At 38.7% G+C, this 27,944-nt stretch overlaps 1 protein-coding gene across 3 annotated transcripts in view; it reads left to right on the forward strand.

Annotated features, from left to right (window-relative positions):
- The window catches only part of STX7 (syntaxin 7), a 34,791-nt gene extending 15,653 nt beyond the window's left edge, over nt 1–19,138 (forward strand). For 2 of the 3 annotated variants that reach the window (XM_027897449.1, XM_027897450.1), the window contains exons 3-10: nt 3,970–4,039; nt 5,329–5,419; nt 6,835–6,972; nt 7,628–7,680; nt 8,452–8,542; nt 9,346–9,418; nt 10,397–10,479; nt 13,126–14,553. In XM_027897449.1, coding sequence (XP_027753250.1) covers nt 3,970–4,039; nt 5,329–5,419; nt 6,835–6,972; nt 7,628–7,680; nt 8,452–8,542; nt 9,346–9,418; nt 10,397–10,479; nt 13,126–13,227 — 701 coding nt within the window. In that variant the 3' untranslated portion in view covers nt 13,228–14,553. Of the gene's footprint in view, nt 1–3,969; nt 4,040–5,328; nt 5,420–6,834; nt 6,973–7,627; nt 7,681–8,451; nt 8,543–9,345; nt 9,419–10,396; nt 10,480–13,125; nt 14,554–19,022 lie in introns of those variants that run through there. The other variant, XM_027897451.1, reaches the window with a different exon arrangement.
- Nucleotides 19,139–27,944: the final 8,806 nt, after the last annotated feature.

Genomic DNA, 27,944 nt, shown 5'->3' on the forward strand with positions numbered 1-27,944 from the left:
AATAATTTTCTCCTTAGGAATTCAGGTTAGGTCTTAATTGTTTCTCTGGCTCATCATTAACCGTGTCTGACCTGTTCCTGAGCATGTGACCAGCCTGAGTGTAGCCGAGTAGCTTTCGTCAGCTAATTGTTGTGTATTATGAGATCTAGATTAGGAATGCAGCAATGACAAGTGAAAAGTCTTCTTACTAATATGGTATTTCTTCTTCCTAAGACAAGACTAATTTTTGGGTGAAAAAAGAGATTCTTTTCTTTTGCATGCAAGACAGCAGTTGCTTGGAAAAAAATGCATTTTGCTTGCATGCTATCATGTACCTTGCCCTCTGTGCTGCCCAGTTCCCAAAGGGGACTTTCTTTCTGCAGTGGTTTATTGCCAGCCACAGCTGGCAAAGTGCTGCTCCTGCAGGGTTGTAGTCTGAGCCCTGAAAGAGCTGTTTATTTTCATTATATGCAAATGTCTACCCTGATCTTCAGTGGGAAGTGGTTGCGGGAGTTCGCACATTTCTGATGCAGACTGTTCCCATGTCCTGGTGACTTTGGTGAAGAATGTCTGTGTGCACGTGACGTGTATCCTTGTGCAGCTCCTGAGCAAAGTCCAGCAGCCGGCTGTATACATCCAAGGAGCCTAAGTACTAAAGTGAGCCAAAGTGTCAGACTTTGCACTGAAATGGATTAAAATAATGCACAAGATCCAGTCAGTCTCTGTTACAGGATTGGTAATGTCCAGGAAAGGAGGGACATCTGGTAGTCAGATTACTCCTGTCTTTCAAAACTTCTTGGAAAGTTTGAAGGATTGGGAATTGGGGAAGGGAAACCCTTAAAAGGCGAGGTAACCTAGAAATCTCAAAATTCCACTCTGATCTTTGGTCTCTGACTGTTATCAGTATATTTACAGTGCAGAGCTGGGCCTCTGTAAGCTGGGTGTAAGCCTTTGACTCTCTGGGACATTTGAGTGTTACTGATGAATTGAGAGGCACCAGAGCAGATGTCACATGCCTTGATATGACAGCCTGAACTCCCTGCACAGGGCTGAAAAGCTAAATTTCAAAGGTAGTTCTTGCTTCGAATCAGATTCTGTGAGGTCTCTGTGTGTACAAGACACCTTCCTTATGTGATCCAGGTCTTAAAGCCTGTTTTAGATTTTGCTTTTATCAATAAAGCTGTGTGAGTTCATGAGTCTGAACATATGTCTATAGTTTATGTGGTTTTGTGATTATATGTATATTATAATATCAGATATTTGAATGAGAAGTAGCTACAGCAAGAAATGAGTAAACAATTCAAACCAACAGAATTTTAAGACTATAAAACAACATATATTTTAGTCTGCCTACACTCCAGTGTGTTTATATTAATATGAAGGAGTACAAAAGATGGATTTCTTTAACTCAACAATCTGCAGGCATATACTGTAAATCAAGATTTCAGGAAGGTCATCTTCTCTGCTACCCATGTTATACTGGTCCTACAAACTCGCTTTTGGTTTTTTTATGAAACAGCTCTGGGAATACTGCTGAAGACTGTTGGCCAAAATTTACTTTTAATGCTCTGCCTTTTTTTTACTTGCTTACTTGAATAAGCCACGTTTCACTTTTCTATGCAGTATACTTCATGTGAAAAAAAATTAGATGAGAAATGTTGGGGGTTTTGTGAATAATATTCTGATTATGAAAGGTTAAAGTGAAAAATGCTAAATTACAGGAAGCACAGAAAAATAGTGTTAGTTCAGTCCTTGGGGTTTTTTTTCTTTATTTTCTTTTTCCCCATGTGACTTGGAAGCGTGTTAGCACTTTGATATTTTGATGCATACTACAGACTTTCTGGTAAAATGTGTTTTAATTTTATACTGAATTCCTGAGTCATAAGGCTTGTACTGGGGTGAACTTCCCTCTGCATCTGGAATCATATAGCTGACCAGTTACGCAGTGCTGGCTTTTAATTTTCCCTCAATTATCTACTTGCGTTCAGCTTTAGAAGTAGGATAAACATGTAAATAACTTGGGATGCAAATATTTTATGTATAGGCCTTATTTCAGGGAATTTTTGTTTAAAACCCAAACCTGCATTTTCTGTACTTGCGGTTAAAAAGCGCACCTCTAGGTGGCGGTAGGACACACCGGAACTTTTTCTGCCTCTGTTTTGGTTTTCCTTTTACTCCTCTCTTTGAAAAGTACCTACGGAACCATTGAGCTCCTTGGCTCTTGAATCAGAAGGGAGAGTGCCTTGGAACAAATAAAGGATAGCTAATGTTCAGTTTTATAGATATTAAAATTCTATGCTATTGAAGATAACACCAGCCAGTTATCCTTTTGTTTGCTTGTTTGTTTTAAATAATGCATTACCCTGACCACAAAAAAGAAGCTTAACTACCCTGAGCCTGTGTTTATCAGTACGTGTGACCAGCTGCAGGTGCCCAGGAGAAGCATGGGCAGCGGGACAGTGCCTCAGCCCAGCAGTCAGGAGGCCCCACTGGACAGGAAAGGGCTGACTCTCAGTGGCTGGTGGTCAAACTGTAGGCAAAATTCAAAAATTTTCACTTAGGTTTTGCTGCTTTTCAGCTCAACTAAAATACAAGCTGCATGAAACCCATCTTACAGTGCTATGCTCCCTCAGAAATTCTGTAAGTAGTTTATGCTCCTCAAACATCTGCCTTGAAGTATTTTATTTTTTTACCTCATGCAAAACTAGGGACTAACTTTCCCTTGTTTTTACCTGGGTGTGTTGCAGAAAGAATTGGCTGTAACAGTTATTGGCATGGATGGTATGTAAAGCAGTGTAGAAAATCCAACATCATCTAATTCACTGGAGACTTGTTATGAAACAAAAATTAGAATTAATATTATTACTAAAACTGCTTGAAGGAATTCCAGTTTTATCTAACTGACTAACATAAGTCATAGGGTATATGGAATATGGCATATGGAAAAGTACTCTCTTTTTTATTCTTTTTTATTTTTAGTATGGTTTTTTTCATTACATAGAGTTGTCAGTGCATTTTTAACAGTGTTTAGGGATTTAAAAAATAGACAGTGTGCTAGTAAAGTGAGGATCCCATGTAGTATGATATCAACATATTTTCTACTGACTGTGTGGTACATCAATCTGCCTGGGGAGGGCCACGGAAATACAGGGAAGACAAGTCTACTCCTAGCTGAGAGTCAAGCAATATAAGTTATTCTGGATATGTATTCTTTTGTTTTAGAACATGAGGATGTTAAGCTGAGATAAAGCATCTTGAGGATATAAGTCTTGCAGTGTGAAAAACTACATATCCTTGAAGTTTCTGTGTGTTTTTTCTCCTTGCTTTCTCATGTGACAGTAATATATATCAGGCTGAAAACAAGGCTCAGATGATGTATCACTTTTTGCTGTTCAAAACTAATACATTTTATGAAATTCATTTAAAAATCACTGGCAGTTTCTCTCCCACATTTAGAAATGTAAGATTCTCAAAATTGCAACTTAAACCTAGACATATGTTTGTTGTGGTTTTTTTTTAATGTGCTGTAAACCTATGAATGCTTTGTGACGGTCTCTTCATTGATGCACCGGTTCTGCAATATTTTTGTAAGATAATGTTATACCAGTCTTTCATATGGCATTCCAAAGTGACATGCATAAAGTATGATTAAACCAGAATAAGAATTGTGCTGCTTATTTTAAAAAAATATTAAAAATCCTGATTTAGACTTATTATAATTAAACTATTAACTAATCTTGAAATTGCCTGTTTCTACCTAAAGACTTGAATACATTCCCATCCTTTGTAAGAAACCCTGGGCTTTGTCTTTGGCAAAAACCATTTGGTAGTTGTTCTGGGACTTATAAGTGGAATCTTTGTAGGAGGTTGAAAAAGTCTTGAGTTTCAGTTTTTGTCAGCTTATATGGCTTTAGAATTATCAAGCAAAAATGCATAAAACTATGCAGGAATTGTCTTTGCCCCATTAAAATTTCTCTTCTTCTCAAACAGCTGCTGAAATACAAAGAATATTACATCAGCTTGGAACACCACAAGACACTCCTGAGTTGAGGCAACAGCTGTGAGTACTTCACACAAAAATGTTTCGTTTCATCACACTGTAAACAATCTCCTGGTAGGTGATGAGGTCGTTTTTTGTTAGGGTTCTTGATTTCACTGAGAAAGGTGAATGTAGGGAAATATTTGAAACTTAAAGGTTGAGATGTGCTTACTGAAATTAATTTTGAATAGTCTGTAAACTGGAGTCATCTGGTTTGCCCATGCATGATGTTTGCAGTATCTGTATTCTATAAAACCTGTGCTGTATATCAGGGAAGGGAAAGCACAAGGGAAACCACAAAGCAATATCACGGTTTAAAAACATACAACTGTGCCCCTCCACTCCAGTCAACACTTCTAATCTGTCTGTATAAGTTTCATTAGGTAATGAGTATATTGGGGTGGTTTTTTTGTGAGATGGGGTGCTAGGAGAGAAAGGGGAATGTCATTTTTAGTGATGAAAGCTGCAGTAAGGGATAACATTATAGGGTAAATATGTACCAGAAATAGTAATATAACAGCAGTGAAATCAGACTCCAGGGCAGATGCTCTGCTGTAGTTCAGTCACCTAAAGGTGGTCCTTCATTAATATGCCTCTAGCAGAGATAGGCAGCTGCTTTCCACTTCTCTGCATGGTCTAATGAACCAGTATGATTTTTTTCATTAAACTGCTTTACCGCATTGTTCTCAGCATCCTAAATGCACATAAGTGGCGTGTTGTGCTCACCCTGTAGGTGCAAAAGTTGGCATTTTCAGTGCGGTTAATGCTGCGTTGTGGCCATTGAGCAGTAGGAGGATGTGTGTATTGAACCAAATCATCACGTTCATTTTGTGTGAACAGCCAAATTCCTTTATAATACCCTTAGTTCAGGGCCCGTAAGGTTAGACAGGTACAATCCACTGTGGATATTCTACTGGTGACTGGGAATAGGTGAAGATATATTTTATGCAATAACCTGACAGATCTAGGCAAATATTCACAGTTAAACAGGATAGACACTGTTGCGAAGGATGCATGTTCCAGTCCCTTTATGGATGCAATATATGTATCAAGCTTCCTTGAGCTTTCATTTGTCCATTTTTCACTTGTCTGAACATTTGGCCTTTCCAAGAGTTATTTGATTATTTTAAATATTGATGCTGATGGCTTGATAATAGTTTTGCAGATAAAACCTTTTTATGGTGAAGAACAGAGTACAGATGGCTTTGTGTGCTTTAGAGAAGCATTTACTGCTGCTGCTTTTCTGAGAATCAGTAAAATTCAGCAAAGTAACCCAATGGTCTCTAATGAAAATTTTCATTTTATTTTAGGCAACAGAAGCAGCAATACACAAACCAACTTGCCAAAGAAACTGACAAATACATTAAAGAGTTTGGATCTTTGCCTGCAACAAGTGAACAGGTATAAAACCAAAGAGCATGGCTTGTTTGACTGTCGTGTTGGCTCATGTAGAGTATTTGAGTCACTTCAGTTCTTCTTTCCTATTTTCAAAGTGCTGTTTAGTTAGTCAACACATTTGCACAGTGGGGATACTTATAAGAATATTTCGTTGCAGTCCAGACTTGTCCCAAAGTTGGTTTTATGTATCAGGAATGAGGTAGTTTGACTGAAATGGTGGGAAGCAAAGCAGTGCACTGTGCCTGCCTGTGATTTCAGGCAGCTGGACACTTTGTAATCCATTGAAGTGATGCTAAATCTGACTCCCCTGGCACTCTGACTGCTTCCAGAGTCAACGCATTATGTACAGCGTGTCTGTTCCACATCACTCAGATCAGCATATGTGCTGTATCTTGTCCACAGGCTTTTCCTTTCTTAAGAGTAGACAGGAGCTGTTACTAAAACAACTCATGCAGTCTTTAAACTGCCTCGTTCCCAGGTCTGTGTAAAATATTGTCAGGACGTAACATGTGAAGTGGCTGTTGTGATTAGCACACTCTTGTCTGCCATCCTGTGGTTTCTTGTTCTGGCAAAATCTATCACTTACATAGGAGAAGAACAACAGGATCCCGGAAAACATGGATTTGGGTTATTGTTACTCAAGTTGCCTGGTCACTATAGGTTACTAAGGAGCCCTTGGGAAAATGAATGGTCTTGAAACACTGAATCTAAATGGCAGGCCATGATTCATGTGTGCTTATCCTGTCAAGCTTTAAATTTCTAATAACAATGTTAAAACTTGGTCTTAATACATAACTCTAGTTCAGGCAAAGCATATTTAGTTTGTTGTCTTTTTTTTATGGTTTCTCTGTTTCCTTATCTTGGAGCTGAAAAGTTGGCAATGAAACATTTTACTGTTTAATTTTACTCCTTTTATCAAAGATACATCTCAACAAAATGCATAAATAACAGATTCATGAATGGCAAATTACAGCCTTTTAGACATTTGGAAGGAAGGCTGATGTACTGTATATATTTAGGGAATTACAGTTTCTGCACCTTTCCTCTCTATTGAGTTACCTTTGCATATTTTAGCATTCATGGTATCAAAATATTCTACACTGTAACAGTAGGTTTTATAATCAGCAGATAATAAGGAAGGTAAAAGCTTTCTTCTCCCTACCCATTTCTCATTTCCAGCTGTTAAATGAAAATTAATACATCAGTTTCCTCTTTAAATGCATTAATTTGTGCAGAATTATGTTATTCCAGAAGGAAAGAAGATTTGTCCATGCATTTGCAAAAGGTTTTGTAGACAGCCTTCCCTTATACCAATTTAGAAGAAAAAGAGAATATACCTTAGCACTGAGCAGACTGGAAATAGCAAAGCCTTGAGAAGTCTGAGTTTATTTGAATTGGTAAAACTTTTTCTCCTATAGCGTCAAAGAAAAATACAGAAAGATCGTCTTGTGGGGGAGTTCACCACAGCACTAACAAATTTCCAAAGGCTCCAACGGCAAGCTGCCGAGAAAGAAAAAGACTTTGTAGCCAGAGTAAGAGCCAGCTCAAGGGTGTCTGTAAGTATCAGAAAAATATGCCATTATACTCTTTACGGTGGTGTTAGTGGTGTTTGATGTCAAACTGGCTCCCACAGTGCTACTTAAAAAAGCTCATATCTGACCCTAAATACTGCAGAACATGTGTTATATGACTTTACAGTAGAGACTGCATTAAGCTATACCACTCTTACATGAGGACAGTTACTTTTCCCTTGCCTTTGTCACAAATTGCCCCCATGTTCATATTGTAGTTTTGCAAGAACAACTTACAGTACATTTGGAAATGCTTTTGCTGTAGCTTTAGATATCAACAGATTTCGGTAAGAATGACTTGCCAGATTTCTGTGGAGTATTAAAGGGAAGAAGTGCTGAGGAGCTTCAGATGTTGAGTTTTTTTGTGCTAATATATCAATTTTTCCTTTTCACTCCATACCAAATACATGTTGCTGTACTTACAAATTTTAGCAGGCAGTTACTGAGCTGAATGCTTTTGCTTGTATTTCATCTTTATGCGTGCAGAAAGCAAAATCAGGATAAGAGCATGTTAAATCATACTTCAGTTTGAAACTGACTTTCTAAAAGCCTTCTAATGTTGGCTTCTTATAGAAATGCTGACAGTGCTCCTTTCAAGCCCATAATGTAATATTTCTATTTTTAATCACTGATCATGTAGGGTGGTGCTCCAGAAGATAGCTACAAAGAAGGAACACTTGTGTCTTGGGACAGGTAGGTTGACTTAGGTCACAAGCCTTACCTAGCACAGAATAATAAATGGCCTGCAGGGAAGATAGCCGCCCATGATTTTTTGGATTGGGTTTTTCTTTTGTTTTCACGTGCAGATTTTTTTTTGTTTTGCTTTGGTTTTTTTCAGAACAATTGCCTTTTTCTGGAGGGATTTGGGATAGGTTGTTCAGTTAGGCTTTCTTCTGTAATACTGGCATAGAGAGGAGACTTTGATGGCATAGATGAGAAGAAAAAAGGAAGAGTTCTCCTGATGCTTCAGCTGGAGCCATCTCCTTAAGCTCCCCTAATCTGCCTTTGGGTTTTCTGAGACCCAAACTTAGGGAAGAAGAGTCCAACCTGTGAAGAGAGTAGATCAGTTGTGATAAGGGCCCAGGGTTTACTGGGATGTCCCACTGCTTCCATATGCTCCAGGAACTGCTTCTTGGTCTCAGATTATTTTTTGTTGGGTAGCTTGCTTTTGCCTCAGATAGATATCAACTCTGCAGTTCATAATTCAGAAGGAACTTTGCCCTTGTATTCATACTTTAAATTTCCATTCAGCTATCTACTGGCTTTGCTACAGCAGCAGCTTCCTACACCTAAGGTGTGACGGTTATGCTGTCCCTGTTAGCTAGACAGGCAAAGGTAAAAACATGCATTTTGTTAACCAGTAATGTAAAATGTGCTATGGACTTAACTGTCATTTTATTATTTCTCACTCTGCCTATTCAATTCTGTTTGAGTTTGGGGTTGGTTTTTTTTGTTGTTTGATAGTCAACCACAAGCACAAGTGCAAGATGAAGAAATTACAGAGGATGATCTCCGTCTTATCGAGGAGAGGGAATCTTCCATTAGGCAGCTTGAAGTAAGTACAAGTAGTTTTACAGAAGAGTACGCTTTTTATGTTTCCATGGCAGGAGCATTAATTGCAGAAGTGAATCTTGAGGAGATTTCTTTGTAGGTGTAGGTTTTTTCCTTCAAAATTGAAAATACTGCCTTTAGATATGAAATGTGCATTTGAAATAATAGAATCATGAAGATTGGAAGAGACCTTTTAGATCATCAAGTCCAACCGTCAACCCAGCATTACCACTGTAACCCCTAAACCATACCACCCATGGCCAGATCCAGACACCTCTTAAACACTTCCAGGGATGGTGACTCCACCACCTCCCCAGGCAATCTATTCCAATGCCTGACCACCTAATCTAAAGTGAAAAAAAATTTTCTGATATCTAATCTGAACCTCCCTAGTGGTAAAACTAATGAAGAATATGTCCTACACAGGCTTTTAATTATTTGTCTTAGACAGTTAAATTTTAAGCAATGTTATCATGAATTTTTCTCTGCAGTGAAACTTATAATACAAACATGCATCTAGGTGAGCCCTCAGCAATGAGAGATCCTGTTTTTGATATGTTGGGAAGTGTACTTTGTGCACATGCTCATCCTCAGTTTGATTTGGTGGTTAATTTCATTATGATAAACTTAGTCTCATAGTACCAAGAAATCCCTTCCAAACAAGTACATAAAATTGGGGTTTTTTATCCTGTAGTATAAAGAGTCAGGGATGTGCACTCAGGAGGAGATGGAACACTATTTATATCTAACTGTGCAGAAATGCTTGAATATGTGATGTCAATTCATGCTATAATTGGTTCTCTACAGGCTGATATTATGGACATCAATGAAATTTTTAAAGATCTAGGAATGATGATTCATGAGCAAGGTGATGTGATAGGTAAGTCCAATTCAAATATTATCTGAAAAATTTTTATTCAGTTTCTCTGGAGAGCTGCAACGTAGAACTTCCTATTGCTGGAAAAATTCCTGTAATGAGAATAACATTGCTAAAGCAAATGCTTTAGCATTGCCTACTTGTGGGTAGACTGGTTGAGGTGACTGGGAATACATAAAGTGTGTTTAAAATGTAGTTTAAAACATTATGTAGTTTTTCATGTGTATAAAATGTCTTTAAAAGTAGTTTTTTGAACTGTTTATACATAAAGTTGGAATTTATGTGGGAAGTTTTACTGTATTTCCTGATGATATGTGTGCAGATTCAGCAAAGGCTCATGCTTTGCCTTCCACACAAATAGGTTTAATGTTTTAATGAAATGTGATTGGAGAATACAGTTTCTGAGTTTGTTGCCAAGTCATACTGTTGTCTATGTCCAGGATATATTTTCCGTGCTTTTTCTGTCACCTTAGCCCATAATCTGTTAATATTTTTCTGTGGGAAAAAATAAATCTGTGTCAGTATGACAGAATACCGAACTAGCTTTTTGGGATTTTTTTTTGGTGTGTATGCTTCCTCTGTTTTCACAAGCCTTAGGAATTTTTTAATCTTAGCAGAGAGTAGTCAGTAGCAAGTTGGAGTGTAAGTAAAAGGTTATTATAAAAAATAAAAAAATGTAGAAATACTGAAAGTTTTTACTTTGGTTGGTATCAAAGCTTCAGTCCTGCTTCTAGAACAGGGAAGCTGTTACCTGACATGAGTTCAGCCACTCATTGCCTGGGCAGTTCTAAAATGAGCTCTGGCCTAAGTATAGGGTGGGCCAAGCTTTCATAATACAAGGTATAAAACTTTGGATATTGATGAAGACACCAGCAATTGGGAGCAGCTATTATGTATGGTCTCAAGAGTGTTTCAGCTTGCCAAACCCTTTTTCTGGGTTATGATTAACAAAAATTTGAAATCTTTCCTTTTAAAATAAAGACAGCATAGAAGCCAATGTGGAAAATGCAGATGTACACGTGCAGCAAGCAAACCAGCAGCTGGCAAGAGCAGCAAACTACCAGGTAATGCCAATGCCGACTGCCAGTTGTGTGTAACTGTTCTTTCTCAGTAGTCCTGACTTCCACTTTTTTATGCAGTTCAGATTTTGCTTAGGAAGTTCCTCAAGGCTTGAAGACTTAGTTATAGTTATGGGTTTATGTTAGACTGCCATGGTGTTTCTAGGTCACTATAAAACAAAAGTCAGTGATCTCCTAAAGCTTTGGGTTTCCTATAAGGCTGTTTTCAGACAGGCTGTTGCAGAGCCTTCTATGATTCTATGAGAGAACCTGGAGTTACATCTTTAAAACCAACCAAACAAAAAACTCCAAACCAACAAAAGATCGGAAGCAAGTCAACCCCTTGTTTGTAGTTCAAGAAGTAAAAGGTTCTTTTAAATGGAGAGCAAGCTTCTAAAGATCACTGGAGGAGTAAGGAAGATAGGCAAGAAAGTCTTCTGAAGACATTGCCAGTTAGCACCAATTTTTGCTGTCTACAATCTTCTCAAAGCTCATATTTCAAACTGTCAAACTTTTTTGAAAAACCTTTGAAATACCTTTAAATGCCTCGTTTTTATAACATTTTTGGAACTTACAAGACATAATCTTATTAGCGATTAATCTTCCCTTTTAAGTTAGAGTTAGTCCGTAGACTTTTTTTTTTTCCTTTAAATCCTCTTATGTGTTTTAGTAGTAACCAGGACAGTAAATGGATGACAGAATGTCTGAAGTATTGCTTACTGATTTCAGAAGTAGGAGAAGGTGCATCCTTGAACTGTATTCTGGGTGGGACCAATCGGCACATTAACTATAGCTAATGGTTCCTATTTTGAGAATGAGAAAGTTCAGGGGGGAAAAAAAAATTAATAGCAACCAAAATTTTCAATGGAAGGTGTTAGTTTTCTGGTTGAAATTTAAAATTAGAAACTTTATGTTTTATTTTGAGGAGGAAGGGATGAATATCTTCTGATGTCAAAGGAAGGTTATCGATACTTTTGGACACGCTTCTGTTCAGTAGGTCTTGCAGCAGAGACCAAACACTGTGCTTGTCCTGTGTTTGTTTGAAAGGATTGTGTAATTTGCTTTGGATTTGAACTTTCCTTTGCTTGCTCTCATCCTTGTTCCAAGACACTGAAAAATCGTTTCCACTTTCAGCAGACTTATTTTAATTTAGCAACTATTACATCTGTATGGTCTGACCTGCTCAAGGAAGTAAGTGTTAGAGGCCTGGGTGTGCTGGTAGGGACAGGGCTGTTGGTACCCTCACAGCTCTTGTTTGTTGTTGGATGAGATCAGCATCACTCATCTGCAGAGCAGTTTGGGCAAAGCCAGGCTTCTCTCCTTTCTTTCCCCCTTTTCCAGTGCTGCTTCAGCACTTGTATGTGAAAATAAGATTGCCGTGTCTTTAGACTACTCCCTTGCTTAAGTAGCATTACAGTGGAAATGCATGACTTGAATGCATGACTTGAATGCATTGCTGTCGAGGGGTGGTTTGCAGGATGCAGAAGGAAGAGACTTGAGTGTAAAGAGAGAACTGGCTGCAGGGTCTAAAAAAGGAAGATATTCCAGCAAACAGATTGAGTTCTAGCAAGTAAAATGATGAAATGAAGAAATATTAGCTGACAGTAGGAGAAGTGGCAATGAGACAGTAAAACTAGAACGAGAGAATTGTTAGGAAACTTGGTAGTCTGGGTGGTACTCGGCAGAGAACTGACAGCTCCAATGAAGAACGGACACAAATGTTGTTCTTCAGAAGGGAAGGGAAAGAAAAGAACACAACAAAACCACCCAGGCAGAAGAACTTCTGCCAAGTAGAGCACAGCCTGGCATTACTTCTGGGTCTGTATCCTAGAATCCCAAGATTTGAGTGTTATTATTCTTTGGCTATAAGCAAGAGATCTTAGGATATCAGCCCGAGAAACCCATAGCTAATTTTTTTTTTCCTCCTGTGAAGGAAACCCTCTGATTCCATATCTTTCAGATAAAGGATGACAGACATCTTCTAGTTTGAAGTGCTCTGGTATCTCAAGTTACAGATCTGTATGGGAAATGCAGAAGTTCTGAACATGCTTATAATTTATGCTTTATTGTAGTAATGTCTATATATCTGGGTCTCTAGTCAGGTCTCTTTTGTTTAGTTTGGGGTTCTTTTTTTGTTTGTTTGTTTTTTTCTTTAAGAACAAGTTGTACCTAAGAAAGTTGACAAAAACAGCTTTAAAATAACTCTGTGAATGGATGCACAGAAGTCTAAAATTGTAGTCTGTTTTCCCCTTCTGTATATACATTAATAGTCTTTGAATATTTTTTTTTCCTAGCAGACCATTTCTGTCTCCTCTGATTGTCCATTTTCCTCTAAAAGCTGTCACCTGCACTCTCACATTTACTTCCCCAAGTGTTGTAATTACATCCATTCATTATATTACTGCGTTCTCTTTCATTAGTTTATTAGGTATGCCAGAAAATAACCACTGAAATCTTTCCATTGAATAATATGGCCATAAAATAATGTGGATAACTGCCTTTTTTTTTTTCCTTGAACATCTTTATATGACTTGTTAGTAAGGACACAATTTAGTTAGATTGCACAAGCAGTAGGACCATAAAAGCATCTGAATATTCCTCTGATGTGGTGGTACAGTTTTCAATCAACTTGGTTTTTTTCTCTGTTGGCAGCAAAGATCCCGAAAGAAGATGTGCATACTCATTGTTATACTTGCTGTTGGATTATTGCTTCTTGGACTCGTCATATGGTTAACTTCAAAACAAGTCTCATGAGAAAGCTTTGTAATTGGTATTTAAATTAGGAAAGGAAATTCCTACTCATGGTTTGCTCATTGTGAAGCTGAGTAAAATAGTAGTTCTGTACTTCATCACACTTACTTTTTGTTTGTAAGACATTTTATTTTAACCTGAGAAATAATGTTCTCAGTATTACCATCAGTATAACTACCTGCCCTCTTGGATGTGGGTGCTGTCTTACGAGAAAAAACCAGTCAAGGTCATAAACGGTTCCTTTAACTTAAACATAAAAACCTCTCAAGGTTTAGGGGGCTAATCAAAGTCATGATAATTTGTTTTGACAGAGTGGGTAATTATCTTTTGGGATATTGCTAAATGTTGCTGCCAAAACAAACTCCTGGACTGTTGCTTGAGGCAACACACTCACATCTCTGAATTTATTTTTAAGTTAGAAATGTATTTCTTGTCTGTTTCTCTTCCATCCAACTCACCCGCCCATTTGATATGGGTGGTTCAAAAATAAAACTTAGGTTGCTGAAGTTGGTGTGATCTCTCTTTTATACCTGAAGCCTGTGAATTAAGCCTTCAGTTTTCCTGAAGTATTTTAGATGCTCTTGTTTCTCTGTATCTGGCATCGAATATGGTTATGTCTGAAAGCCTCCTGCAAAGGTAGGTAGGGTGGATGGTGTAATCATGTCAATTTTTTGTTTCAGTTCTTGCATTAAGAAATACTGTGTTTTATGTGCACACATCTGGTATCTTGGCATCTGAAGTGTGCATCAATGACTTTGGCTAAATGAAAATAAGGTCTAGTCTGTGAATTCTTAGAGTTACTGGGAAAAATAGAAATTCCCAACTTCCTAGCTGCACTTGAATGTCACTGTTCTGAAACTGTTGTGATATAGTTTCCATGAACAGGTCCAACCTTGTATGTAAGGTCTTTCATACAGCTGAAGAAAAGAAGATTACAAGTTTAATTCCAAGTTCAACACTGGAATTTGAAATTAAGTTAAAATCGGTTGAACTGATTGAAACTATTTAAGGCACTTGATGCTTATGGCCTTTAAAATTACCTTCTTCCTTTTGTGCCATTTTGTACTAATATATTAAAAATATAACAACACTTTTTTGCCAATTAATCTATTTGCCTTTTTAATTGATCTTGGTGAACTAATTTGAAAGTGTATAGAAGAAAAAGTAACTTCATCTGTATTTTATAAAGTTCTTATACACCAGACTGATAGAGAATGCACTGTTTATATGATGAGCTATGAAATATTATTTGGGAACAATCTAACTGTAAGCATAAATGGACTTTAAAATTGTAACTGTGCAACCAAAATAAAGGCCTTTTAAAGAGTACATTTTTCTAATAGTTGCTTTTTTTTTTTTTTGAATCCATCTTTGAAAGCACAGCTGTTGTCTTTGCCTTTATGTAAATGACTGAAACTTCTCTGAACAACTCCAGAGGATTTCAGCTCTGCTGGTGAGGCAGCCCAGGGGAACCTCTGTTCCTGTGCTGCACTTCAAAGGGTTAATGAAAATGCTCCTGGATCTTGCATTCCCACCTGTGTGAGCCCAGCCACAGGAGGAGAGGCTATTTTTTCTGGGTGGCTGCTGACAATGGCTGCTGCAGGTAGATGTTTGCTAGCTCACCTTCAGCATAGCTATTGAGGGATTGACATCCATAGTTTGGGAAAGAGGCTTGTGCTTCTGTGTTTGGATTTCAAAAGCAATGGAGTAAAAATAAGTTCTGTGAAACTGCATGATTATGTTCTATGTAACATCTCTGAGACTGCAAAGGGAAGTCAAGTTGCAGTATAGACTCTTTCGTGTGTTGAGATCCCAGCTGCTATGTTCATGTGGCTGACTTTGTGCTGAGCATGAGGATGGAAGTCCATTTACCCTTGTTAAGTAGCCATCAGGTACGCTTTGGGCCACTACCAGCTATGTTAAGTCTGGCACTAGTGATGATAATGCCTTGGATTTTTTGTTTTCAGACTACACTAGTCTAAAATAGAACAGCAGTCAGCATTGTGGCTGAGTAGCTTTCTCAACTCTGAACTGTCTAAAACTCACTTTGGAAATTTCCGGATTTAACAAACTCTTTACACTATTGCAAACAGGTACAGAGACATGGACTGATTCTGCTTGCCCAGGAGATACTTTTTGCTGCTGCAATACCTCTGTCAGTGACCGGCTGATTCCACTGACATGCTGAGGAAGCAAAAGCAATGCTTTGGCAGCAGCTCTGACTCCTGACAGATCAAAAATTCTGTCTATGGTTTATACTTGTCACATTGCGCATGCATTGTGATTTGTCTGCTTGTTTGGTTTTCTACTAGGAGGATTCTCTACTAAAACACATCCTGAAGAATATTGCTCCCCTTAGGAAGAATGGTGTATTTACTTGTGGTCTTTTTACCTTATAAAGAGATTAATTCAGTCTTTACTGATTTTGTCCCAAAGTGACTGCAAAGCAGAATAGCCAGTATATAAGGCTTCATCCATCAGGAGTTTGTGAGAATGAGGCTTGGGCAACAATACCAAATGACTTGGAAATTCTGTGAGTTGTGCCATATTGCTTTTCCCTAACCCCTGCTGCAACCTGCTGCCTCTGTTCTTGTTCTTCTGTGTCTGATTTGTCTGCGTGTCTTTATTTTCCACATGGAATTGGCTCTTTATTTTCGGAGTCATGTGCCTGTTCAGCTGCTCTCTGGCGGTAGTGGTTGGGGCACTGTCAGGGAGAAGAGCTCTGCTGAGAGGCTGCATGTGTGCTTTGCCGCTTTCGTTCATGATTTACCAAAAAAAGCAGCTTATGCTGGTGTGGGGGTGCCTTTCCCACGTGCTCTCAGATGAATGTGTTCTTCCTTTCTTAAATCCCAGTGGACGTGGGATGCTGGGCCCCTTTACCTATGGAAGAGATGAAGGGCCAACTGTCAGAAGTCACAGGGATGTCCCATCCTGGGCAGCCAGGTGGGGCCAGTTGGCTCCAGCAGGCTGGGTGGTTGCTGCTGCTGCTGCCCTGTCTGTGAGGCAGGGGGTGGTGGGGAAGTCAGCGCTGGAGTGTTTACGCATAAGCTCCTGTACCTGTTTGAGAAACCAGCCTGCAAGGCCCTAATTGCTCATTAAGAATCTTGGTTCTGTAAATTTTCAAACTTGATTAGGCAGAAACAAAGTGCTGGGAGTGGTTGTATTTAGAGTGTGTTAAAGGGCATAAAAATTCTCTTTTAGGCTGTTCTTAGTGGAACTGCTCTCTATCATTTCCCTCCCCTGCATGCATACACTCTTAAATGTATAAAATGCTACTTAAAAGTATTCAAAGGAAGCTTTGATACCTATTAGAACCCAGTAAAGCATCTGGATGTAACATGTATGAGTCAATGTTTTTAGAACAAAGATTTTGGCTGTTCCAAATTATCCATCAATATCTGTCAGATTAGCAAGGCCAAAAAATGCAATCAAAGCACCCTTCATGTTACTGAAGGAACCTGCTAAGAATAGTTCCTTTGTAGTTAACCACACACCAGGGGTGCTCTTCTGTTCTCTCTTACTTTTTCAAAGAGCTGAAAATCAGAGGGGCAAACAGCTTTTAAAGCTTTTTTTTTTTTTTTTTTTTTTTTTTTTCCTTTCTCCCCCTGCACTTCCCCCCTTGGATATTGTTCTTGATAATCAGCAGGGTATGCAATATCCCCAAGCTGACTTCATACCTAAGAGCCTTCTTATGTCACCCACTGTGTGTGTATAGTCAGCAAATATGTTTGATGTCAGAGGTATGGGATAGATTTTTGGCATCATAAGTAGTTTGAAACCATGAAAAAAAAGTTCATGTTTCGGAGCAAAAAGGATTCTAAAGATGGTGGGAGGGAGAGAATGACATAATCTGTCAGTGAAGTTGGAAAGAACCAATACCCTTGTAGTTGATCACTGTAATCGGGTTGTTTCAAGGACTATGTTGTTGGGTATCACATTTGGAAGAGATTACTTGCTTTGCCCTTGTTTAGTTCTGTATGAACCTATTTGATTCTTTTGGGAACATCAGTGAGAGAGGAATGAACAGAGATCTCCTTGCTGCTGAATATCAACAGTTGATGACTTTCTGCTTCTTATGATACCCACGGTGAAAAGTGGTGCTTAAGTGGGTACCATGCAGCTTTCCTTTTCAGTTTGCAATTAAGTCCAGATCTCTCACCCAAAGCCATTGTGGAGTGAGGAATAATTATCCTCTGATGAGGTGCCCACCTGCAGAGCCATTCTAGATGCTATTGCAACATAAGATTTTCAAGAATAAATATCTGAAAGCAATAGGCTTCCAGACATCTTTGTCCTTGTATGCGTTTCTGATGATGCCCCTGACACTGCAGAGGTTTCTGTAGCTTATGAATGCAGGTAACAAGGCATTTATTTAGTTATTTATGTTTCCTGTTTATTTAGTTATTTATGTATCCTTCAATGATAAAGGGAGTCATATTTGCATAATAATAAAGAACTCCACAAACCCAGAAATAACCAGAAAAGGAAAAAAAAAAAAAGTTGATTTTTGAAAGCCAGGCTGGAAAGCAACGAACAATGTTGTTACTTGCTATTTACACAACTCATTCTCCACTTTTCCCGTTGGTTATATTGAACATCTAGGCTTGAACACAGTTGCAGTGATTTGGTTTGCTCTCCTATTCCAAGCATCACAGACTATTTCAAATACCAGAAAGGTACTCAGGGTAAGGAAATGCATCACACGTGTTGATATGGTGTGGGTACAGAGGAAGGCCACAAAAATGATCAGAGGGCCAGAGCACCTCTCTTACAGAGAAAGTCTGAGAGAGTGGGGGTTGTTCAGGCTAGAAAAGAGAATGCTCCTGGGAGAGAAGGCTCCTTGCAGCCTTCCAGTACTGAAAGGGGTCCTCCAAGAGAGCTGGAGAGGGACTTTTTACAAGGGCGTGTAGTGATATGTCAAGGGGGAATGGCTTTGAACTGAAAGAGGGTAGGTTTAGACTAAAAATTATATACAGTAAGGCTGGTGGAACACTGGCATAGGTTGCCCAGAGAGATGGTGGATGCCCTACCCCTGGAAACATTCAAGACCAGGCTGGATGGGGCTCTGAGTAACCTAGTTGAAGATGCCTCTGCACAATGCAGGGGTTGGGCTAGGTGACTTTTGAATGTCCCCTCCAACCCAAACTATTTTATGATTCTATATTTGCAAGAATATTCTAAAGAAGAAATATTCACTATAAGTGTCTGCTCTTTTGTAGTCATATCTCTGTCCATGGACACAACACTTCTTTGCTACTGCTGATAAACTATATTTTTCTGATTTAAGACAAAAATAATGTAGATTAAAATACTTGTTAGCACAAGAAAATTAATCAGTTTGAAGCCTTTTTTTTTTCTTTCACTTTTTGAAATATGTTTTACAAAAATTGTGGGGGAAAAGTAAAAATAAATAAAAAATAAAGAAATAGAAGTTGTTAGCAGCATTTTTCACTCCCTCCCTTTCCACCAAGTTCTTCAGGATTCATCCTGGACTGAGTTATAATTGTGTTTTTCCTTTGTTTAATGTTTATGCCAAAGCGTTTGGCGGTACAGATTGAAGTCTGAAGAGGTAATAGGCAAGGTATTGGCATTATTTGTCTCAGAGGAGCAATCGTGAGTGTTTCCTTTGTTTTATCTGTGGCCTTATCTTTTTCCAAGTCTCTGTTTTCCTGTCCCCCCACCCTCTCAGCTGTTTCTGTCTCCTGATCTTTTCAAAGCAATGCTTAGGCACCCCGATGTAGGCAAACTGAATAATCCAGGTAGTATAAATGATGATCTACCTTTCCAGCTTTACTCAGAAAAGCTGCTGGAGCTTACTGTAGCTGCCAAGTTTGCAGCTTAGGAGGAAGGACTCGGCTGTGTTTAAGACCCACAGTGAATTCCTCAGCAAAAGATTCAGCTGCTTCCAGACCCTGTTCTCTGGATGAACCTTTATCTAAAGGAGGTAAGGAGAGATCTTTTCTCCTCAAAAGATCAGCAGCCAGCAACTTGTGGGAAGAGCGGATAAATATATTCCCTGCCATCTGCACTGTTTGCTCACTTCCCACCCACCCTCGCTCCCCTCTTGTACACCCCAATGTTCTTGCTGCAGAGAAAACTGAAACCCCAAAACAGGATCCCCAGAGCCCAGCACAAGAGAAGAATTTGACTTTCATATCTTGTGCTCTTCAAGAACTTCTCTGGTACAGTGTTACTGAAATAGAGAGATGTCTTGTTGTCTGATATGCCATTTCCCAACAGCTCTTCTTCAACCAGATAAAGAATAAATATAATCTTGGAGACTAGCCATTGTGTTGTCAGGGGGAATTAGGCTGAAGAAGTTTGAAGGATTAGAAATGCATATTAAAAAGTAGATTTAAACTGTCTTTGTAAGATGACAAAAAATTGTTCAGTTTTATTCTGTCTCAGATGTAGTTTTGCTCTCTTCAGCCAGTCATTCTTTAAATAGAGAATGAAAATAGACCATTTGCCCCTGATTTATATTGTTTTTGTTAGTTTACAAACTAATTTGTAGATTCCCAAGCAAGAAACTGCAAGCCTTGAAGCTCTAAGGGAAGAGGAGCTGTCTCTGCAACAGTGAGCCACTGTCCTTCTACTGTAGCCCTACAGTGGCATTCCTGGAAAAGGGCAATCTGGCACCTGCGTGGCCAGACAAAAGCACAGGGCATCGCTAATTTTCAAGTCTTAAGGCAAAAGCAGGTTTTTTATTTAAGGAATAAATACTCTTAGGTACCATCAGATGTCAGAAGAATCTCTGAGAAAAAGATTGCCTGAGAGAAGCATGTCTCTCTCTCTTCGATGTCTGAGTTTCTAGAATCGAGGAAAGGGGTTTTCTGCAACCTTGTCAGCCATCATGAGCTGAAGCAGGATGTGGTATTTATTGAAGCTCATCTGTTACAAATAGGAATAGAATCAAGTGTTTAAACACCTGCAGAATTTCAAATTGCAGTGAGAAAATACTGCTGGATTACTGTAAAGAGACACTTGGCTCTCTCTTAATAGTTGCTTTGCAGATGAGTGTTGGACTGGTTCTTTTTAAAGCCTATGGTGCCTTGAGATGAGTGAAGAATCTTTGTTATGCATTTTGTGGAAGTTTCTTTCATGGTTTTGGTATCTGGATGTTTCAATGAAGGGTAGAAATCCCCTTCTAACCTGTTTTAAGCAATATGGATTTTGCTAAAAATATTTGGAATATAAAATAGATTTTGAAATACACAAATCTGCTTTCAGTGCTGTATAAACCGAGGGGAGTAGATTGTATGCTATTTGGGATTTATCCAGGTAAAATATCTGTATGATTCTGTAAGATGTGTAAGATATTTGCTTGGTTGCTCATTCTGCTAAACTAAACAAGCAGCTATCTGGAAAGATGAGCTATTTCAATAGGATTTCCATAAACTTAATTTAGGGCAGATGGGACTGAGACCCTGTCAGCTGTTGCTGGGTCATTCTGCTTAACCCTGTAGTGTCCTCATCCCTTTGAAACTGCCCCTGTGAAGCACCACTGCCAGTTTGACCCAGCAGAAACTTTAACAGGAGAAGCAAACACTGTTGTTTGCAAGGGGGTTTGTATCTGATTCACTAACAGAATGTGGGAGGTGCACAAACCAGCCAGTGAAGGCAACTGGTGCTCTAATCCTCCTCTCAGGCTTCACCATTTTGGGAGTGGTGAAACTGAATTCCCTCTCCAGGTCTCAGACTTGCTTCCTTCAGTATCTTCCCTACACTCCCTATGTCAAGTCACTCAAACGGGAGGCAATTGTTTTAAAAGCAACTCTGCACAATTAATCCTGGTCTTGATTTTCCTACTGGCAGATTTTCCCCTGTTCCAGGCTTAGTCTGGCAACCCATATGGGCAGAAACAGCTGTTCTTTAAGGTTCTGTCTGCCTCATTGTGATGCCTTTCTTTCTTAGGTTGGCTACGTGATTGCTGTGCAAGTCAGTAGTTCTAGGCTGGGAACAAACATTTTATTCAATCAGTGTCAAAGGCATTCAGTGATGAAGTAATTTGATGTCATCAATTCTGAAACTTCAGTGAACTTCTCAACCAATTAGCGGTATTATCTCAGCGTAGCTCTTATCAGTAAAGCAGAAAATTCAGATTATTTGTTCTGGCAGACACTGGAGTGAGGATTTTTTTTTTTTATTTAATACCTATAGTTCTAATTCTATGATGAAACCGCACTTGAAAACAGGCAAGTGCCCAGTAAGCCAAGCATTTCCTTGCACATCAACCCTTCTGTCATCTCCTCTGCCTGTCCCCAGTCCCCAGTTTACATCTGAACATTGCCAGGACCATGGAAGTTTGACCTCAAATTTAACTTTGCCCCCAGACTTAAGATACCCATAAACTCTACCTAAGCTGCAACTCCTCTACATTTTCAGTAGAAATTATTAAAAAAAAAAAAAAAAGAAAGAAAGAAAAAAGAAACATGAGGTTTATGATTCATCCATTTGCAAAAACACAGCTTTACAAAAAAAAAAAAAAAGGCTAAAGGGATATATTGTAAACCACGCACATAAACTAGGAGAGTTTTGAAAACCCAGAAATATTACGTAAAGACCACAAAACTAAATGAAAGCAAGAAAAATATTTGAGGGGAAAGGATGAGGTAGGGGAGACAGAAAAAGATCTTTCTATAGCTTGTGCTGTAGAGAAGAGCAGAAACAAATGCGACAACTGTAGGTCTGAGAAACTGGACATGACTATGGAGGGTTGAATACTGAATAACACTATGCAACATTGTTCTGGGCAATAAATGGTGTCTGGCTATTAACCCGTACAGATGACTCAAATTTTGGAAACTGATCTTTCATGACTAGTCTTCTGAAGCTGGCCTTCTTTACAGCCAGAAAATGCATTTTTGCTGTTGTTGTTTCACAGGGAGGAAAAAACCAGAAGCTGTTTTGCATGTCGTGTTTCGTTTGATTCCTGAGAATTCAGTAGTCTGGTGGAGTCATTTTGGCTATGACTGCAGGGAAGTGGTCAGTTCCCTGAACTTTTATTGACTTGTCTGTTATTTGCTTGTTTTCTGGGAGGGCTGCATTTGGAGTAAAAATGTAAGGAGCAGAAGCAGGACATGTTAGGAAGGCTTGTAAAAGGATTAAGAAGACAAAAGTATTGGCATCATAGTATTATGAAGAAATTGAGATATGCAGGCATAATTCAGCTTGACTATGTATGAGTTGTTATAAGACAAAATATATACTAGTCTCAAAAACTTAACAAGTCAAATATTTTATGAAATCATATATAAAATTTCAGGAAGGCATAAATCTATTTGCCTGAACAACTTCCTTAAGTTTGCAAAGAGTCAGAGGGTGTTGTATTTTAATTACTTTTGTTTCTGAATTACTTTTATGCCTCCTCATCTCTGCTGTTCTGTCAGGAAGGTGCTGGTGAAATAGAAGCTGTTCCCAATGCGAGTTTGTTCATTTGTGATTTCCAACATGATTCCTCTGCACCAAAGTCATGTCTGCAACAGTCCTGTGCTATTTTGTTGGGATGTTTCTAGTAAGAACTCTGCCCCAAGCTGTGTTCTCTGCTTGTATGCAGCAACCCTGATCCCCAAAGGAATGTAAGGACATGACTCTTCAAGACTGATATTTTTTGAAAGGTGTGTACAAAATACCATAGCAGCTATGGAAGATGTAGTAAAATCTTATGCTAATCTGACTTGCTGCTCTTTGATGCCAAGGACATCTTGAATATTTTCATCTGTCAATGAAACCTTTTTCGGTTGGTTTTGGGTGGTTTTTTGGTGTGTTTTTTTTGTTTGTTTTGTTTTGTTTTTCCTTTTTGTTTTGGTTTTTTTTTTGTGGTTTGGTTTGGTTTGGGTTTGTTTTTGGTTTTTTTTGAGACAGAAATTTGGGTTGGCCTTTGGTAATTGTTTCTAAAGGGAGAAAGGAGGAGGTTTCTTATCTTGGCCCTCTGTCTTTCCTTGTTAGGCTTTGCCATGAAGATAGAGGATCTTTTGATGTGGTACTTAACAAAATCAGACCAAAATATTTTTAAAGAAGGCAAAATGTACAACATTATCAAATGCTTTATCAGGAAACCATTTGATTGATGAAAAATTCTTGAGCTCTAAAAAACCCATGGGGTTTGTAAATCAAAATGAAAGAGGAAAATGCAAATTTTACATTGTTTAACCCAGCCTCTAACACAAGCACTTTTTAGGAGTTGCTTGTTGCTTTGCTTTTTTTCTACTAATTCAGGGTTGTCAAATTTTCCATGGATGTGCATTACAGGATACTTCCCACTGTGCTGAGTAGTGTTTTGTGACTATTAGTCATTATGAGGCTGATATTACTGATTTGCTTTCAAAAGTAAAGTAAGGTACTTTTTTTACAAAAGTACCTTAGGTGTTTACTTTGTGGAAGATGCTGTGGGCAAGAGAATGAGGAAGACTTAACAGGATGGCACAAGACTGGGACTAGTCTGAGCTGGTGCACGGACATCATCTTGGATGAGAACAAGTGGGTGACAGCAGCACCTCAGAACCATGCTGCTTCTGAAGCAGTGATAAGGAAATAATTTATTAAAAAAACCCCAACAAACCAACAAGGCCAATCAACAAACCCTGTCTGCTTGGCACTAAGGCAACACCCTAGTAGTAAAGTCTGAAGCCTGAAATGCTGTGATATTCCTACTTAGGCTGTCTTCTTTTCCCTCAAAGAGGATAAGAACAACCTGAACAACTTCCACACCAGTCACCCTACTAGTGACACTTTTTCCACCAGCTCCAAGAGTACAGTTTGGTGACACACCATGCAAGATCTGCCCAAGATTTGGAGATGCTCTCTTGGAAAACCCTCAACAGTGGTTTTAAAAATCATTAGTCCAGATGCAGGTTTGCTACAAAAACAAGAAGGTGACTGTGGATGTTCCTTGCACTAGCAGAGATACACTTCACAGAGAAATCTCTGACAAGAGGCTGTGAGCAACAAACTAGCAATTTGCAAGGAAGGTTGGGTTTGGACTGCAACCTCACATCCTACCAGGGATAACGAGTGTATGGTGTTAAAATAACACAGAAGCTACTGAAAAATGCTGAGGAGTCAGACTCTGGTCTATACTTAGCACAGAGAAATTATAGTACAGCACCAACAAACCAAAGTTCATTACTTGTAGACCTGCTATTTAATAGAAAACTGAGTATTTGACTGGTGCAATGTCAGGCTTGTAAGAATAGAGAGAGATGAATGAAGCTAAATAAACAAACAAACAAAAAATTATGACTTTAAGTCTGTGAAATGCCACTACTTACTGAAAATGACCCACTGTGCATCTGGGTTGGAAAGAAGCGATCAACAATAATACTGGTATCACATGAGTCTTCTGAGGTTGTGACCGCAGATGGATGTGTGCTGCTGACTTCTCCAGCTTCCAGAGGGTTTGGGAGAGAGTTCTGCTTCCTTGAGGAGCTCTTCTTCAAAAATAGAACCATTATGGGCACAGATATGAGCTCCAGAACAAAACATTGATCTCACTAGGGTTATATTTTTCTCTTACTGATTGAATGAAAAGGAGAAAAAGAAAAAAAAAAAACTACAGCAAACTTCTTTTCCTGTTCTGAGCTAGAGTAGCGTATGAAAACATTACTTGTCTTCAAAATGCTGTATCATAAAGAAATCAAGCATTGTGGAAGAATTTTCTGTGTACAAGGTGTTTCGTGGGCTCCATCATCACACAGCATCACCCAAGTCAACTGCTTGAAATCTCGGCAGCAGCACAGAATTTTTAAGGCAACCCCCCTCTCCCCCCAGTCTTTTGCAAAAATGCATTTTATGAGGCCTCTGACATCCCTTGGGAGGGATATTTGAGAAGAATTTTTTGTGTACATGTATTCCCATACCTAGATTGCACAAAAGGCACTGTTGTGATACTTTCACTGTTAATAGGTTGCGTGTGGAATTGCTTCCTAAGTCTGTCTTACACACACCAGAGCTGCTGGCTTTGCAAAAGGAGCACCCCTATTAATTTACAGCTTGAAGACCAGCAGGAATGGAGGTCGAAGCTGTTTTCCCATCTTTATGCTTTTTTCTCTTCTCTTTTTTCTCTTTCTCTTCTCTTTGGGAGTGGGGAAAGGACAGCCTTGGCTTTGGTGTTTCTGTAGATGAGCAAGAGTGAGGAGGGGGACCCCCAGTACTCTTTTGCAACCTCTTCCCTGCTTACCTCCACCCCAATCACAAGATGATAACACAACCTGAGCTGAAGTAAATTTAGGAATCATGTAATCAGTCTTGATTCTTGTATTCAAAAGCAAAGGTTTTCCTAAATTAAAAGAAACAATTAAGTTATTTTTTTACTTGTCAAGTATTCATATTGAAGAGCTGCAGCTCCTGAAAGTCCAAAGCAAGTTTGGCTACTGAAAGAGGTAATTTCTTTTTCCCACAGCCCAGCGATCTTTTGTTGAAATGGGATTATCTATGTATTTCCTAAATATCATGACGAATACAAAAGGAATTAAAGCTTCAGTTAAACCAAAAGCCAGCAAATAGGCAGACACTTCTGCATGATCTTTGCTCTCCCCTCACACCCATGCAGCTTAGCACACCTGGAGTCATCTGATGGCTTATAAAGCAAACAAGGACCCAAAGTCATATCACCAGCAGAAAATGTTAAACACAGCTCCACTCAGAAGTCCCCACAAACAGTCCATGATTATTGAGCTCAGCTGGTACAGTCACATGTTGAAAGGTTGCTTAAATAAGTCTGGATTTGAGGCTACAGTCTCATGGGTATATTAGCAAACCTGTCATCACCAAAAATTGAAATAACACGTGTTCTTCCTTTGGATTGGTATTGTGTGCTCCAAGCAATGATTTGTTCAGTTATGTTTAGAATACTCCAGCTTTGATGAAGTGAGCCCTAATTTGAAAAATTCTGTGCCTAGGAACACTAGACAGCTGCAAGTCTGTACAGTAGCAGTCATATTAGAATATCAGACAACTGCTTTTCTCCTGATGTTTAGAAGAAACATCTGCAATCTGCTACTGTCTGGACTTCCTCAAAAAGTCTAGAAATCTGTTCATCACACCCACTGTCTCTTCTGCAAAACTTGCATAGTGTCTTTGAAAAAATGTCAGTAATTCATAAAATATATGCATTGATAACACTGTATCCTCAACATAGCTGTTTTATAAAAGAATAAAAACGCAAAGATATAAATAATTATATTAGAGTCACTCTTAAATGACCAAACTGAGCATCAAAGCATGTTGAACTAGATACCATCTTCTCATATGGTCATAAAACATCTGTCCAGATTCTCTCTAAGCAATCAACTACTGAGAAGGTGAATGATGTTATTGCAAAGCAATTACAAGACCACCTCATGCAAATATGGGGCAGACTGGTGTAACAAACCTGGGGGGGAAAAAAAAAAGAAAAAATTTAAAAAAAAAAAAAAAGCAGTTTCTTGTCAAAACTATAATGAGCTAGGCTAGTTTAAAAACTTTAAAAGCACAATTTTGGGTCAATTTATTTGCAAAACACTGGGTTAGGAGGTGTTTAGGGCAGTAAAGCAAAGAGCAGAAGCAGTGTAGGGAAGGAAAGGAGTGATGGGAGAAAAATTTCAACGGCGAACATTTGGGTTTTGGCTGGGAGAGCAATCTCTACCCAGCAAAGATGCAGTAAAAACATGACATGGGTGACAGCCTGAACATGCTTCAGATTGTATTATATTGATTAAAATCTCTTACAAGTATCAAACATTTGAATTTAGCTTTCTGATAAAGCCTTTTTATTTCAAAACTATCTCCTGCCACAGTAAAGGCCAGAACAGCTACTGTGGCTCTGATGTCAGATCACCATAGATTCATTTAGGTTGGAAAAGACCTCTAATCGTCAAGTCCAACCACTAACCCAGCACTGCCACTGCCACCACTAAAGCATGCCCTTAAAAATATTGCCCAGAAATTCTGTGTCCCATGAAATGTTACCTAGGAATTTCTGTGCTCAATTCACAGCTCCAGGCTGAGCTGGAACGTACCTGTACATTAGGACCGTGGATCCTGCCTGGAAACCTGCAGGGCCTGAGTACCCGCCACATCTTTAGGAAGCTGGTCAAGCATTTGTGGTTACCATGTAACTTTTTCATAGAGTTGTCCTTCCTGTTTTGAATCTGTACGGTCTTTGTTTTCAGTGATGTAGCTGGGACATATCTTTATTTGCAGATAATATTTTTTACTATAATTTTATACATGGGTATTTACAAGCCATAATCAACTCATCTCACCTTTGACTCAGGGCTAAGAAAAGGAGGGAGATTTTTGAGGGCTTCATTGAGTCTTTAGGTAATTTTTCTGTATATTTTCTGTTTCTTTTGGAAATCTTACAGTACACTTACCTTTAATTGGCAGTCAAGAACTTAATTTCTGAACCTGTGTACACTTCATATGCACACATTTTATTTGTAAACCCCACATTACAACAAAATTTTCATTGCTTAAATACAAGCTGCCTTGTGTGTATAAGTGTTTTGTGGGGGAGGGGGGAGAGTATTATATATACAGAGCAAAATATATTGCATCAGTTCTAAGTAAAAAAAACCTCAGCTCAGGAGAACACTTTAAAGTTTTAGAGATGGGTATTTTTTTTCACTAAAGAATGTTTTCCTTTTCAAAGGCAAGGTTACTTCTCTTGTTTGCATTGGGAATTTACCACTGCCTTCAGTGAAAACAGGATTGGGTTCAATAGTTTGCTGTGTTGAAAA

The sequence above is a fragment of the Empidonax traillii genome, unplaced genomic scaffold (assembly GCF_003031625.1).
Source record: "Empidonax traillii isolate 1590-97213 ecotype Southwest subspecies unplaced genomic scaffold, ASM303162v1 scaffold542:size423868, whole genome shotgun sequence".
In the NCBI taxonomy this organism is placed as follows: Eukaryota; Metazoa; Chordata; class Aves; order Passeriformes; family Tyrannidae; genus Empidonax; species Empidonax traillii.